At 38.1% G+C, this 17,132-nt stretch overlaps 1 protein-coding gene across 7 annotated transcripts in view; it reads left to right on the top strand.

The window, feature by feature from the left end:
* The window catches only part of COL11A1 (collagen type XI alpha 1 chain), a 155,893-nt gene that overhangs the window by 137,755 nt on the left and 1,006 nt on the right, over window positions 1–17,132 (top strand). For all 7 annotated transcript variants that reach the window (XM_072128035.1, XM_072128041.1, XM_072128037.1 and 4 more), the window contains 17 exons: window positions 3,827–3,880; window positions 5,099–5,206; window positions 5,300–5,353; window positions 5,618–5,671; window positions 5,822–5,875; window positions 7,461–7,514; window positions 7,617–7,724; window positions 7,904–7,957; window positions 8,204–8,257; window positions 8,895–9,002; window positions 9,118–9,171; window positions 9,556–9,591; window positions 10,106–10,159; window positions 11,692–11,938; window positions 12,599–12,711; window positions 12,994–13,062; window positions 13,779–14,012. In XM_072128035.1, the coding sequence (XP_071984136.1) occupies window positions 3,827–3,880; window positions 5,099–5,206; window positions 5,300–5,353; window positions 5,618–5,671; window positions 5,822–5,875; window positions 7,461–7,514; window positions 7,617–7,724; window positions 7,904–7,957; window positions 8,204–8,257; window positions 8,895–9,002; window positions 9,118–9,171; window positions 9,556–9,591; window positions 10,106–10,159; window positions 11,692–11,938; window positions 12,599–12,711; window positions 12,994–13,062; window positions 13,779–14,012 (1,509 nt within the window). The remainder of the gene's footprint in view (window positions 1–3,826; window positions 3,881–5,098; window positions 5,207–5,299; window positions 5,354–5,617; window positions 5,672–5,821; window positions 5,876–7,460; window positions 7,515–7,616; window positions 7,725–7,903; window positions 7,958–8,203; window positions 8,258–8,894; window positions 9,003–9,117; window positions 9,172–9,555; window positions 9,592–10,105; window positions 10,160–11,691; window positions 11,939–12,598; window positions 12,712–12,993; window positions 13,063–13,778; window positions 14,013–17,132) is intronic.

The following is a 17,132-nucleotide window of genomic DNA, read 5'->3' as shown; positions in this document are numbered from 1 at the left end:
AAATGGCTCTTGTAGTTTGGCAGTTAGGTTACTAAGCATATATTTTTGGTAAATAAAGCGCACAGGAAATTTTTGAGACTGTAAATGTAACGGAGCTTATTCTTTTATTGGACAAACACACACATGCACACACATACAGTATACATACACTCAGCTTTACATGTTAAAAGTAAGATTTCATGCAATGTTTAATCTAGCCATTCACCTTAATAATAAATTGACTTTCCTAATTATGAAGGCAGTTTGCTTTGCAGCAGTCCACTCATTTACATCACATACAAGTCAAACAAGATTAAAATAAATTATAGCACTTCTATATAGAACAGATGATGTCCCATATTATCTACTTCCCCTCCCTGAACAAATACCAATAGATGATGTTACAGCTTATCTTCTGCCCCTTTCCTGCACACTGTTTTTTGTATAGATACCATTGACCCATCATTACATTACTACTGACAATAGATGATATGACAGCTTATCTCCTCCCCCTCCCTGTACAATGACCTCTATATAGATAACACTGACCCATCATTACATCACTACTGACAATAGATGATGTCACAGCTTATCTCCTCCCCCTCCCTGTACAATGACCTCTATATAGATAACACTGACCCATCATTACATCACTACTGACAATAGATGATGTGACAGCTTATCTCCTCCCACTCCCTGTACAATGACCCCTATATAGATAACACTGACACATCATTACATCACTACTGACCATAGATGATGTGACAGCTTATCTCCTCCCCCTCCCTGTACAATGACCTCTATATAGATAACACTGACCCATCATTACATCACTACTGACAATAGATGATGTCACAGCTTATCCCCTCCCCCTCCCTGTACAATGACCCCTATATAGATAATACTGACCCATCATTACATCAGTACTGACAATAGATGATGTGACAGCTTATCTCCTCCCACTCCCTGTACAATGACCTCTATATAGATAACACTGAGCCATCATTACATCACTACTGACAATAGATGATGTCACAGCTTATCCCCTCCCCCTCCCTGTACAATGACCCCTATATAGATAATACTGACCCAGCATTACATCACTACTGACAATAGATGATATCACAGCTTATCCCCTTCCCCTCCTTGTACAATGACCTCTATATAGATAACACTGACCCATCATTACATCACTACTGACAATAGATGATATCACAGCTTATCCCCTTCCCCTCCTTGTACAATGACCTCTATATAGATAACACTGGCCCATCATTACATCACTACTGTCAATAGATGATGTCACAGCTTATCCCCTCCCCCTCCCTGTACAATGACCCCTATATAGATAATACTGACCCATCATTACATCACTACTGACAATACATGATGTCACAGCTTATTCCCTTCCCCTCCCTTTACAATGACCTCTATATAGATAACACTGACCCATCATTACATCACTACTGACAATAGATGATGTCACAGCTTATCTCCTCCCTCTCCCTGTACAATGATCTCTATATAGATAACACTGACCCATCATTACATCACTACTGACAATAGATGATGTCACTGCTTATCTCCTCCCCCTCCCTGTACAATGACCTCTATATAGGTAACACAGACCCATCATTACATCACTACTAACAATAGATGATGTCACAACTTATCTCCCCCCTCCCTGTACAATGACCTCTATATAGATAACACTGACCCATCATTACATCACTACTGAAAATAGATGATGTCACAGCTTATTTCTTCCCCCTCTCTGCACGAAAATTTCTATATAGATAACACTGACCCATAATTACCTCAATGCTTATAATAGAGGTCACTGACCTAATCTATATACTCAGCTTATATACTACTCCTCCCTGTGCAATGACCTCTACATAGATAACACCACTGACCCATCATTGCTGATAACAGGCGATGTCACACTTTAGCTATTCCTACTCTCATACATGCTCTGATCATTCTAAATAGACCTCAATAAGTCAGTTCCATTTTATTGATGTTTTTGGCTACGAGGCTGTAAATTCTGATTGGGGGCCAATTACGGAGACTGCATATGCCCCCCTAATCATGTACAAAAAATAAAACAAAAAAACAAAACAATAATTAGAAAATTAGGAAAGATTAAAAATACATTTTATAAGTAAAGAAAATCTTGAAAATTTACTTTGCATGAGTAACCTTGAACTGACGTGACGACTTTATCATTTTAAATATTCAAAAAAAACATTCAGAAAATGTTTCATGCTAAAATAGAGGCACTTTGTGGTCGCAGAACAGTAAACCACTTAAAGTTATTCATTGTATGTGAGCTCTGCTAATGTATTCCCAGTCTTTGTTGACACCTGTGAAGGAATTGTATTATTTCCATATTTATTATAGACAATACATCACTGTTTCTATTCCAGTGGATCCTGAAAATAGAAACAAGGCCTTGCAGCCTAAGACAGTCACGTTGTGGCATACAAAACAATACAAACACTTCATTTATCGCATTACAGCATAGTAAATTTATTTTTACTCAGCTAAATAAAATGCTTTTTGTTTTTATGTATCACTCAGGTGTCAACATCCATATATATATATATATATATATATATGTGTGTGTGGAGAAGATACATGATTCTAAACATGGCAACAGCAAACAGATTTTTGATTACTTTATCAATAATTGATATCTCCATCATCAGGCTTTACTTTAGAGATATGGGTTTTATAGGAGACCAGTGTCTGTAAGTTTCAACAAAAAATGTAGTTTTGCATTTGCCTCACCCGATCTGTATCCCCCCCGGCCTGGTAACATCTGCGATGTTCACCAATCATGGGTGTTAACTCTTTAAATACCGGAGGTGCACTGCACACCACCACTTACACTATGATTGTCATTCCCAGAGGACGTTATCCTTGGAAAAATGGTGGTGCCTGCACTGGCAACATTTAAATGGTTCCCTGGAATTAAACATTTTTGCTGGTGGCATTTAAAAGGATGTTGCCAGTTGGGGCGAGCGTTCAGGTTCGCTCATCCCTAGTCACAATAGTATCCAATGCTTAAAAATATATCAGAAGATGCTTCAGGAAATTCTTCAGGTTACTTTGCTGCTCTGTCCACATTGCAGTTGGTCTTGGCTTTTGGAGCTTTCTGTTTTATGATTCCAATGTATATGGGAACCATGACCCTAAAGGAGTATTGGTTGGAATTAGCAACTTTTTATGCTAATATATTGTATATCTGCAATGCTTAGGCTTTGAGAGGATTAATTTGACTGTGTGGCTTTGGGGTACAGATGATTCTTCTGGTCAGATAGACCATAGGTTAACTTCAAGAATTCACATCTGGGCTGTTCATAGCTAGTAACATTTTAATACTAAATTCCTATTTCTGGTTATATTTATCAGGCCACTGAGCTAGAAAAATAATGGCAAGCAGCTTAATGTGCACTTTGGATTTCAAATCTAAATCTCCCTGCAGAGCTGAGTCAAATGTTTGTTCCTAAAATGAACATTTAATGTTTTGCATAAATTTCTATGAAGGCGTATTCGTTTCCATAAGCTGTGCTGGATAACGGATAATATGGGACAACCCTGCAAACCTCCTCACTGGTTTCTAAAACCCTAAATGTAATCTTCATACCTGGGGAACTTTTCTTCTAGTACCTCAATTGACATAGGATTTATGTTAACATGGAATATAGGAGAATATTTTACTGATCCTGACGGAAGTCCAGTTATAAGAAAGCAAGATTGTAAAGATTTAATGAAGATTAATTAAAACCGAAATTTCTTATTAGTGAATGACATAAACAATGCTGTCTTTATTCCATTTTAGGGTGAACCCGGTGAAGCTGGAAACCCAGGTCCTCCTGGAGAAGCTGGTGTTGGTGTAAGTGAATTCACAATAAGATTCATCTTTATCTCTGTATCTTAAATGGGAATTGTTCCTTAAAACAGTATAGTAGACAGTGTAGTGAAAGATTGAGCAGATTCCATAATTTTTGGCCTGAGAACTTTATTTTTTTTATTTATTTAGTGTAATGTGTCAGACTTTTAGCTTCATTTGTAGCAAAAACTTTTGTATATGCTTTGCAGAACATTAGCAATGTCTTTTAGACAATTTTGCATGCTTGGCAAAGGGGCATGGTTTACTAAAAAAGTGCTTGTCTAGGCAGAAAAGGTGGAATACCTTAAGATGTACCAACATGTGTCAATTTTTTGGCAAATTTTAGAGCAAAATAAGCCAACTAAAAGATGGTATAGAGTTAGATAATGTGTAAAGATCCAACACCAGTTGAATCACCTGTCACGAGTCGCTTTAATATTTGGAACCTCTTTAGACTGCCTGGTGTAAGTTTACACTGTCTAAATATAATCATGATAGACTCTTGTAATGTGAAGGGGATTACAGAATGGATTCTGATTAATTGACATGTATTAAGTCCCTCATCTCATAAGGAATAAAAAGGAAGCACCAACTTTGTACAGAAAATTGAATGCCATTATGAACATTCTAAACATGTATTTCTACTAAAATCTGCATTGTTTGTGGACAGTACACTTCTACATACCATCCAATTCTTTCATACATTACATTCTGCTGCAGTATTGAAATATACCCATAAGGGATGTGAATGGAATCAAAACTTTGCATTGGGACGTAATGATTATCTCTCTTCCCTCGAGAAATGATAATTTAGTAATAGAATTATAGCTATGTAAAATGTGTCTTGTGGCAACCTCATAAGAAAAATTCATTTTTCCTAATATGACCGGCTAATTTATTGGTATCTTATGATCATGTCTCCTTTACTCAAGCATATTGGCTATTTCCCTGTAGCTGTCAGGCAGCTTAAGAACTGCTTTGCAAGCAAAGAACAGAGCTAGAGAGAAATTAGCCTTGGGATTTGAGGGATGACATAGATTCATTAAATAAAGACTGTACAAAGGCTTTCAAAGCTTCTGGGTTTTTATAATCTTAACAATAGTGAAAATAAGGTTTAAGTCAGTTTATAAAATTAGTTTCAAAGAACTTAATCTTCTTACAAGCCAAGAAAGTCTTACTGAACTCTTAACACCTTATAATCTGTTATCCATATATCTCTAGGGCCCTAAAGGTGAGAGAGGAGAAAAGGGAGAAGCCGGACCTCCAGGAGCTGCAGGACCTGCTGGTCCCAAAGGTCCCCCAGGAGATGATGGACCTAAAGGAAATCCCGTAAGCGAACCAACACATAGATATATACTACATATGAAATACATTTTTATGTATGATAATCACAATGTCTCCCTTAACTTTCAAAATGTTTAGGGTCCCGTTGGTTTCCCAGGAGATCCTGGCCCTCCCGGAGAACCTGGTCCAAGTGTAAGTATCAAGTGCATGTTTCAAGTTTATTTTCATAAACATTGCAACAACTAAAACAATCAGTCAGTAACCACGCGTCTTTAAATCTATTGGTATTCATCTTCTGCTAGTTTTAAGATGCATACTTTTTCTCTTATTGAGGGCTGAAATCTTCAAATAAAACTTACTTTATTACACAATTAAGGCTCATTGCATGGCATTTCATTAAATAAATTTAATTTAGATTTTAACTTTTTTTATGATGTCTCATTCTGCTCTCTGAAGGGTGTAGATGGAGGCCCTGGTGACAAAGGTGAAGATGGTGAACCAGGCCAGCCTGTAAGTATTACCTGTTTTGATCATTGTCGACTTTCATTGAAATACATAGTAATCCTTATTCATTGATTATATATGTTTTCATGTAAGAGATGTTTTTAAACTTGCATATCTGTTTGAAATCTGACTTATTTTGGCACTAAATAATTACAGGGACCTCCTGGACCTTCTGGAGAAGCTGGACCACCAGGTCCTCCTGGAAAGAGGGTAAGTTTATAGTAGTTTCTCAGTATGTTTATAGGAATGTTGTATGACTTGTATTGTAATGGGGACAGTGGTCTCAGGGCCATCAGAAAAGTGAACGGTAAAAATCCTGCCCCCCAACAGCCTTGCCTGCTTGCCTCTGCATATCCCAGATGATATGGGACAACCAAGAAGACAGTCCCTCCTTTCGCCAAATTTCACATATGAAACATGACAAACATAATGATAAACAAGATAAGCAGGGTAAACAATCTAGGTCTCAACTGAGATAGCATATAAGGTACAGCATCACATACACAAAAGGATAGTCAAGAAGAAAGTACAGACAATAGGCCTAGCAAGAAAATATTTAACAGGCAAAGATGATGGCACACACTCTGGGTATTTATCAGGGTATAAGGTGCTCCAGGTGAGAGGGGCAGTGCTCTGGGAGTGTGAGCATGTTAACCCTTGCTGGTTAAAAGCAAGGTTTGCAGAGAGCAGGAGGTAGTTTCAATCACCAGTACAGCCACTGCAGCACTCTTCAGACTGCCGAGTAAAATGAACCAGACAAAATTCAGTGTCTTCTTAGCCTGATGAATGAACTGTACAAGACCCTGACACAGATGTAACAAGTATCTTACAATTTGCAGTGCTAGGCCTAACGCACGGTAATGCTGAAAGTTTCCAGGTAAAACTAATAGAAAATCCTTTCAGACTGAATAACATCTACACAATCATGGCTATGGGAGTTCTTAGAGATGAATGATTATAGTAGACTATAATAGAATATTGATTCAACTATGTGTTGTGTAAGTAACAAATGAAGGTAGGCAATACTTGTTGGAAATAAAGCCACATGCAGAAGTAACTTTCTGCTTTTTTATAGGTTTTAAAGATATTCATGGAAATATTTCCTTTTAGTGTGTCTCTTCTGCTCATAGTTTGCCGCTTAAAGCTGGAAAATAGAATTGCCCAACTGTTTGAGCTTCTAGCTAAATATACATTATATGAAGAAATGGATTCATATATAGTTGTTTAATATACTTAAAGGAATATTCTAGGAATAACATAATAGCATAATTCATATACAAATGGGTCTTTAAAATGTAAGCTAATATGTAACTAGATGTTATTTAAAATTTTGCTCCCCTTTCCAAATACTGTTGGAATTCACTGTAATGAAGAATTAAAATGCTACTTGCCTTTTAATCAGTCCGTGGTCACATGTCCACATCACATGTTCTGCACCTGCCTGGGCCATTCATGTGACCATTACTATGTTTGGCTGTAGTTGGTTGGTTGCAATGCATCCAGTATGGCCAGTATTGTGGTGAGATTTCATCTCGTGATGGCAGTTACACATCATTACTATGGTAACAGAGTAGGACAGTTTGTTAGATCATCACTGGGAGCAGAGCATAAGAGGAAGAAGAGAACCAAAGCATCATGGGACTTGTAGTTTCCCTGACAACCTGGAGAACAAGTGCCATTGCATTTAATCATTGTTAGCTTAATTTTAGATTTTTGTAAAGCCTTTGTAAAGAAAAATTCTGCCTAAACTACCATATCATAAACCACCATGATGAATGTATATTTTTTCTTACAGGGACCTCCTGGAGCTGCAGGTGCTGAAGGCAGGCAAGGAGAAAAAGGTGCAAAGGTAAGGGAATCCATTCACATGCATTGTTTGATTTCTAACAATGACTAGATTTCCATATTTTTACATTTATATTTTACTTACTTGCAAAATTCTTCCTTAAAGGGTGAAGCCGGATCTGAAGGACCAGCAGGAAAGACAGGGCCTGTTGGGCCTCAAGGACCAGCAGGAAAACCAGGTCCAGAAGGTCTCAGAGGAATTCCAGGGCCTGTGGTGAGTAAACACATGGTTTACTAATGGTTTACTGCACATAGTCAGGTAAACGAGTGTTTGCCATGTTCTAAAGTTTCTTTTGTTAGGTTTAATGTAAAGTTTCATCAATAGGATTAAGCAATTTATTCATGATGGATTAGAAATATTGATGTATTCATTTGTTTTGTTTTTTAATTTAGGGAGAACAAGGTCTTCCAGGTGCTCCAGGACAGGATGGACCTCCGGGTCCAATGGTAGGTGAAGAACACAAGGTCTTAGTCACTTGAAGTAGTTGAGATGTAGTTTATGAAAGTTAACAAGCAACTTCTATGCCTGAAAAAAATCAGATAACAATTATTATTTAGTTATTCACTTACATAATCAGTTTCAATAAATTGTGATCATTTTATGTTGCCACGGTGTAGATTTCTAGAACCTATTTGGTATAGTCATGCTATCTTTCTATACTTTCTATAACAATGTATGTTTTTGTTATGTAGGGTCCTCCAGGACTTCCAGGTCTGAAAGGCGATCCTGGTACAAAGGGTGAAAAGGCAAGTTATTTTCCTTGTGTTGTCCATTGACAAGATCATAGCATCTGCATTTCGAAGAGGCAAATAATCATAGCTAGTAATGAGTGGATACTGTAAAATTGGGGTTCCCTGAACCCATTTTTTTTAAATCTGTTTGGGTTCCCTAATGGAACCCCTACCGATAACACGTGCAAATTTCAGTGCTGGCACTGATCAAGAGTGTTAACTGTTTTCACGCTGCTGTCAAAGTTTTCAGTGGCATTCAAGTTACTGCCATCACGCTTATTGGTACCAACTTTTTGTGGAGGGTTGACACACACGGTCACAGTGATTCATATACCAGCAGCATTCAAAGAGTTAATCTCAACAGTGCAGCTGCCAGGGTCATTTTTGCAGTCATAAAAGACAATACATGTAACCCTATTGGAAACGAAAGAACTTTATCTTCCATATTTAGTTTTTGTTATGCTCTTTTGTTGTGCAACAATGTGTACATATTAAGTTTGCTCATTACCTTTAGTGCAGCTGTTTGCTACATATTTTACTAATTGAATGCTAAAGATTTTTTTGGTCTTTCTTTAAAACACCCCAAAATTCCCCCCAAAAGCCAAGGAACTCGAATTTTTCTGCTAACGTTTTTCTTGTTTTCAACAAATAGGGACATCCTGGTTTGATTGGTCTCATTGGTCCACCTGGAGAACAGGGTGAGAAGGGAGACAGAGGACTTCCAGGTCCACAGGGTGCTCCAGGAGGCAAAGGTGACAGTGTAAGTGTCAATAATTTCAAGTCTTAATAATTACCAAATCTTAATGCAGAGGAGAAAGATCAATTATCATCTCAATTCTAATCTTATCTCTAATAATCTAATTTAACTCCAACAGGGTATTTCAGGTGCTTCTGGTCCCAATGGTCCTCCTGGATCTCCTGGCTTGCCTGTAAGTATCCAGTAAAGTATCCATACGTGCAGCCAAATAAATGTAATGATACAAAAATGCCATATATTTCAGCATACAAACAATCAAAAAAGCTATGAGGAATTATGATTTGTAAGAAAGTTAATTTAATCAAGATAGTTTATAATATTTTGCTGACTATTTAAATATATGTCACATATATATATATATATTTATGTACGGTATATGTTACAGAGATACAATAAGGTCATTAGTAATATAATAGCCATTTATAGACACCCATATAGATATGTTTCCCTTTTAATACAAGAAAAAAAAGTTATATACCGTGTTTACCATTTTGACAAAAAAACATTATATTTTAAATCTTTAAATCAAAACATATTTTATCTCATTAATTTCTAGGGTCCTCAAGGTCCTAAGGGTTCAAAGGGTTCAAGTGTAAGTATTTTACACTTTATAATTGAATATTTTCATCTGATCTTAATGATATCTAACATTTTCTGTTCTTCTAAGGCTGCATTCACATGACCGCAAGGGGGACGTATATACGGCCAACATATATATGGCCAATATACGTCCCCCATAGACGGCAATGGGAGCGCGGCGCCCTACGGGAGTGGTACGGTGCCGCACACGTGCAGCACTGTACTGCTCCGTACCCCGTGAAAAAATATGTCCTATTTTTTCAGGGCATACGTGCGCTATGTATCCCTATGGAGAGGGGCGGGGGTGAGCAGCGCTCTCCCCCTCCTCCTCTCCCCGCGCGCTGCCGCGTGCCCGCCGTGCTACTGTACAGCGGGCACCGGTCGTGTGAATCCAGCCTAACTTTGATTTAGTTAATCCTAAAGGTTTTGAACCCTTTAGATGTATTATGTCTCACAGTTGAGGCATTTTCAGGATATTTACACATTTCCATAAATTAAAATTCTGTCTTTGTTTCTTTTCTTTTTAGGGTCCTGCAGGTCAAAAGGGAGATTCTGGTCTTCCTGGACCTCCTGGTCCACCAGTAAGTAAACTTTATTCGGTTCTGTATTTTCAAATAATTTTACTTATTTATAGATGAATATATCAGGCAGGTTATACCTGAGCCTGAAACAACTGATGACCAAAGTACAATGTGTGCTCTGGCTATCTAGCACTCTGTTTCAGTCACCACAGTCACAGTTAGACCTACCATTGGGGCTGTCAATAAGCTGGATTAGCTGTTGACACATTTTTTATCTAGTTTGTGAACAGTCAAATGCAATATCTAATTCACTGAATGTTAGAAATTAACCTATAGAAAACCATCGGAACAGCACAATATTCAGTTTGCCACTGATATTTTAGCACCCCATTTGAGAGAAGAAAACCAGATGGCTATATTTGAATTGACACCTTTAACTAATAATTGCAATATCCAGTAAGTAGTGACTAACAACTGAGGGTAGCGCTCAAATTTTCGAAGAGGTCAGAGAAAAACATGTATCATATATACTTGAGTATAAGCCGACCAAAATATAAGCTGAGGCCCCTAATTTTACCACAAAACCTGGTAATATTTTTTTTACTTGAATATAAGCCGAGTTTGGATTTTCAGCACATTTTTTGTGCTGAAAAACTAGGCTTATACTCGAGTATATATGTAACATAAAATAATACTCGAGTATGTATTAATATGTAACATAAAATAATGACATTTTAATGTTCATTAAGCATCAACCAACAAACCCATCTTACATCAAGCCATGAAACAATACAGAATTCTACATTTGAGTAAAATGTCTGCTTTGGAACTAGACATATGTCCTATGGAGCAATATAGTATAATTTTTAATGAATATGTATTCAAAGAAAATCTACCATCAGTATACCATGCTGTTGTGTGCACCCCTGGTAGGATCTTCTCTTCTTTTAGCTTCTTGTACACTTGTTTTTACAAAACAGGCTTTAAATATTATGCAAATAAGTCTGAAGGGCTCCAGGCTCAATTAACATCTATGGAGCACAAAGCCCCTCAGGTTAATTTGCATAATTGTTAAAGTTTTTTTTCTTAAACAAGGACATAAGAACAACACACAACATCATGTAAGTGTGCTTGATTTACAATTCCTGATCTTTGCGGAAGACTTTCTTTAAATATCCTTCACTGACAGCTGAGAGATAAACAAGCCTGATAATGTTTGTATTGGCATAGCTAATCTCCTAAGAAAGCTTAATCATCAATAGAAATATGCTCTAGACATGCAAAGAATTCATCTTTAGCCTTCTATCTCTATGCTGTGTAGGGCACTGCTCACTTTAGAAGAAGGAAGAGCAAAAAAAATAGAAGACAGAGAAACTGTTTAACTTAATGCAGTTTATTAGAGCTTACTAGTATTGCGTGCACAATTTATGCAATGATTTAGTCACATTTTAAATGGTTGTAATTAGAGAAGTTTTAAAAATATAGATGGATTTGCATCAAAAGAAGGTACTCATGTTTGGTTGTCAGACAACTAAGGTATAAAGGAAGGTCATCTGGAATTAGAAATGTAACTGGAATATCTATTTGTTTAGGGTCCACCAGGCGAAGTCATCCAGCCTCTACCTATCCAGTCGGCAAAGAAGACTCGCAGATCCCCAGACAACATGATGGCTGACCTTGGAGACAACATTCTAGATTATGACGGAATGGAGGAAGTCTTTAACTCACTCAACTCACTAAAACAGGACATAGAACGCATGAAGTATCCAGAAGGATCACAGAACAATCCTGCTAGGACATGCAAGGATCTCCAACTGTCTCATCCTGAATTTCCTGATGGTATGTAGGCACAATTTTGTATTACTACTCCTAAAGTACTACTGCATTCCTATTAAAGTTTTCCATAGATCGATAGACAATTTACAGGTAATGAGAAATAAATACACAGTGTATGGCATTTAGTGTGAACTCTCTATATAGTAATTTTCTATGAATCCACTGCATATAGAATATTGATAGTATGTGAAGTGATCAACCCAAATGAATACAGGTCTTGTATTAGAGCCACTGATAATCCTTTGTCTGTCAGTTTCCATATTAATTCCTAATGATGGGACAACTCATCACTTGCTATCTACAATGCAGGGGCTATTATTCTGTAATGTTCTATCATCTGGCTACAATCAGCAGAGCTACAATTTATGCCAGTAACATTTCAGCTAGATGAACCTATTCTTATTTGACACATAACTGCTCTCCATAAAAGCTTGTCAAATGTTGTATAAGACATTCAGTAATTTTATCAGAGATGAAGTAGAGACTACTATATTATATTAATAACTCTTTCAGGCCATGTTTGACAAGGTATACATTGTTCTCTTTGGAGATAAACAACTACCAGAGGCGTCTGATGTCTTAATTTCTCTGTTTTAAATTATGACATTTTTTAAAAACTCCACATTTCATGATTTTCACAAATATACTTCTTAATTTCCTTAGGTGAATATTGGATTGATCCTAACCAGGGATGCTCTGGAGACTCATTCAAAGTCTACTGCAACTTCACTGCTGGAGGAGAAACTTGTATATACGCAGACAAGAAATCAGAAGGAGTAAGTTAAGACTGTCAAAAGGCTAACATAAAAGAACGTTCTAGTCTTTTTTATTTTACCAATAATCCCTTGTTTATGGATAGCATTACTGTCTACAGTAAATGTGTTTTTTTTTTTTGATAATTAAAGGCCTGTTGTCATTTTACAGTCAGAAGGCAACCTCTATGGTGGCCTCTATGATGTTATGTTACTAAGAAATACTAAGGGAATCATACATTTGATTGCTTTAATTTTCCGGTACATTATAGTAATTAATTTTTCTGCATTTCCTGTTAAAAACAGGTACGCATTTCTTCATGGCCCAAAGAAAACCCTGGATCCTGGTTCAGTGAATTCAAGAGAGGAAAACTGGTAGGTTTATCAGGAAAGAACAAAGTTGTGATGTCAGATCAAGCAGAAATCAATATAGAGCACTTATATAATAAGTTTCACCAAGGGGAACAAAGCAACACTTGTAGCATAATGCAGTGGAATTTAAAAGCACAGATTTATTAGGACTTGTACGCCTGAAAATTGACGTACAAATCCTGAAATAGGTAGCACTTCTTTCTTCCCCCGCACACCACCTGCATGCCAAATGGGCATGGAAGTGTGTAAAGCATGTGGAGTGAGGCAGGAACTGTGCACTACCATTCAGGCGCAGGCTATAGCGCAATTTTATGCCAAGTCGGACATGATATAGAACTGCTCCACCAGCACAGCTGCAAACCGGAATTATCAAGAGGCATTCTGGAGCACACAGGACCTGCTATATTATAGACGTGCCCCTATGAATCTATATAATATGTATTGATGAAAATGAAGTCTTTACTACTGGAGTTCTTCATTCCTAGTGGATTTAAATTCATAGATCATAGATATGAACTGGCTACCTAGAAATAAAAACAAAATATATGTTACTATTTACTACCACTTTAAGTATTATTATTACAGTCCTATACAATTCAGACAAAAATCTGCCCAAAATGTCAATTTTGCGATCCAGATCATAATGTAATAATAGATTAAACTATGTTTTCCAACATTATTTGTTTGCCACTAATACAATTGTGATTTCTTCTCTGCAGCTTTCCTATGTTGATGTTGAGGGCAACTCAATAAACCAAGTTCAAATGACCTTCCTGAGACTCCTCAGCGCCTCTGCTCGACAGAACTTTACTTACAGCTGCCACCAGTCTGTAGCCTGGCATGATGTTGTGAATGATAACTATGACAGGGCCTTGCGGTTCTTAGGATCAAACGATGAGGAAATATCTTATGACAACAGTCCCTTCATTAAAGCCTTGCACGATGGCTGTGCGGTAAGTACACAATTTATATACAGTGACAGTTTCTTAAATGTTGGAATATGTAAAGCATTGAACTGATTGTAGGCTTTATATTACATTAGCGTTCATGAAGAACATTAATATTTTAAGGGTTTTTTTCACCATTATATATCTATATTGCACAGATCATAATAATGAATAATGTATGATATTTACATACTGTTAAAAATGATCTACCGTATATTCCGGCGTATAAGACGACCTGGTGTATAAGACGACCCCCCTACTTTCCTGTTTAAAATATAGAGTTTAAGATATATTCGCCGTATAAGACTACCCCTTTTCCAACGCATACAAAACACCGGTAAAAATTAAAAAAAAAACAGATTTGAATTTAACATGGTCCTTTTTTAAATGTAAATTCTTATGACATGCAGGTATATAGCAGGAAAACTGTCACTCATAAACATAAGGCATACAACAACAACATTACCATTACAGCACAGCCCCCAGTAGTATACAGCACAGCCCCCAGTAGTATACAGCACAGCCCCCAGTAGTATACAGCACAGCCCCCAGTAGTATACAGCACAGCCCCCAGTAGTATACAGCACTGCCCCCAGTAGTATACAGCCCAGCCCCCAGTAGTATACAGCACAGCCCCCAGTAGTATACAGCACTGCCCCCAGTAGTATACAGCACAGCCCCCAGTAGTATACAGCACAGCCCCCAGTAGTATACAGCACTGCCCCCAGTAGTATACAGCCCAGCCCAGCATTAAAAAAAAAAATAAACTTATATACTCACCCGATGTGCGGCGCTGCTCCCCCGATGTCCGCGCCGTCTTCTTTCTTCTGCTGGGCGCCGCCATTGATCTTCCCCAGCAGGCGCCTAGTATGACGCGCCGCTGCTGACGTCATACTAGGCGCCGCCCTGGGGAAAAGCATGGCGGCGCCCAGCAGAAGAAAGAAGACGGCGCGGAAGACTGAAGACAGCACAGCGCGGACATCGGGGCCAACGGAGGGTGAGTATGCGCCCCGATGTCTTTTTGAGGCTGCCGGCAGCTTTTTGAGGCCGCCGGCAGCCATCGCTGTGCAAACACCCGCGATCGGTGCTAGCACCGATCGCGGGTGTTACCGGTAAGCCTTTGCTGCAATATGCAGCAAAGACTTACCGGCTATGGAGAGGGCTCAGCCCGTGAGCCCTCTCCATGCACCGGGACCGCCGCCGTATAAGACGATTACCGGCGTATAAGACGACCCCAGAGAAGACAGAAGATTTTTCTGTCTTCAAAAGTCATCTTACACGCCGGTATATACGGTAGTGAAGTATAGTGATGTTTTTTAACTTAGTATTGTGGTACATGGTATAATTGTGTAGCAATATGCATATCCGCCTACTGACCTGAGGGCTGGTGGACGCACATGCTCATTACTTTCTCTACAGTCAGTTCTCTGTATAGTGATTTTTATTCCCGAGCAGCATTGTTCTGCTTTCCTGCTTGGTTTCAAAGGGAGTCCATATTGTAGTTGTCTAACAGAATATACCTGAAGCTTCTCTTGATCCAACAGGGGGGAATTTATCAAAATTTAGCTACCGCCTCTTAGTAAATCCGGCAGATGATCTTGTACCTGGATTGATTCTAAGCCAGGTCCTGTCTGTCGTAGAACTATACCCAGCACCAGCAGCCTGGCACATGTTATATTTAATTAATCAGGCCACAGCGTACTAGCCCCACTCGGCGCCCCTCTACTTGCCCACACGGTGTGGAGATGGCATAGGTGGGAAATAGAAGTCACAATGCAAAATAGAGAAAAAATTGTGCGGCACTCACCGGTATTAGTAACAGGTAACGCTTTATTCTGAGGGAACAATCATAGCAGGGAGGATGCACGCCACGCCAGGATGACGGGCCGTTTCGCGCAGTGTGCGCTTTCTCAAACCTCGGGCCTTGTTATATTTAATTAATCAGGCCACAGCGTACTAGCCCCACTCGGCGCCCCTCTACTTGCCCACACGGTGTGGAGATGGCATAGGTGGGAAATAGAAGTCACAATACCTAGCTATGAGCACAGAAAACTAGAGTACAAGCCATGATAAATTCCCCCTAGTCCTGTCTGCATGAAAAGTAAGATTTGTTGAAAGTCTGCCTCAATCGGTTCAGATTAGCAACGGCTTCAGGGGAGACATGTCAAAGAAAATAAAATAACAATGTTTTTTTTATAGTGCTGGAAACACTGCAAAGGACATATAGTAACAGCATTTCTGGGATGATTAAAGTGTTACCTCATTTGATCAAGGACATCGATCAGTGGTCCCAAATAGTTTTTATACAGATATAATATCATATCATTGTATGTGGATGTGAGGTTTTGCAAAACCTTGAGATCCAATCCGGGACAATGACTCATTTTTGCAAGATGTGAGACTTCCCTTTGACAAGAGCCTCTATCTTTCTCATACCTTCCTATAGGGAAGGGGACAGTGTTAATACCATCATATAGTAAGAATGCCCATTCATATTCAGTGTGAGTTTTTAGAGCCTTAATTGATTGCACAAATAGTTCTATAACAAACCACAATACAGTATCCAAAATCCACAGTACTGTAAGAACAATGTCATATAAATGTCATAAACCCCTTCTTCAGTGCTAGATGAGAATGGAAAGTCTTAATTCAGGGCCTAAACAACAAATATTACAGTATATCATGAACATTGGAAATGTTTATTGATATATTTGTTTTTATAAGTCATGAAATTATTTCCAACCAGCAATCGATAAAGTATGTAATTTAACCTGAGGTGGAATAATACCCACTGCAATGACATTTGTCCTTGTGCTGAAAAATACTTTATTGACAACAATGTAAAGTCAGAGTGATGTGCAAGAAAACATGCGGAAACACATTAAAAATAGACCATTCTAACAGCATCGACTAATGTTATTGAAGGATAGAATGCTTTTCATTGTCCTTGAAAATGTTAGACTTTCAGAAATTTCTCTTAAATTTATTTGATTGAAATAATGTAAATAAAGATTGGTTAACTAAATAAGTTATCTCACTTTATCACAGAAAATGGGTGTTTCCCTCCATTCACTTACACTACAAACTGAATCACCATGTCTGGATAATGGGTTAAGCCAGTCATCT

Source organism: Engystomops pustulosus, chromosome 10 (genome assembly GCF_040894005.1).
Source record: "Engystomops pustulosus chromosome 10, aEngPut4.maternal, whole genome shotgun sequence".
Taxonomy (NCBI): domain Eukaryota; kingdom Metazoa; phylum Chordata; class Amphibia; order Anura; family Leptodactylidae; genus Engystomops; species Engystomops pustulosus.
This window is presented reverse-complemented; position numbering and strand designations above follow the sequence as displayed.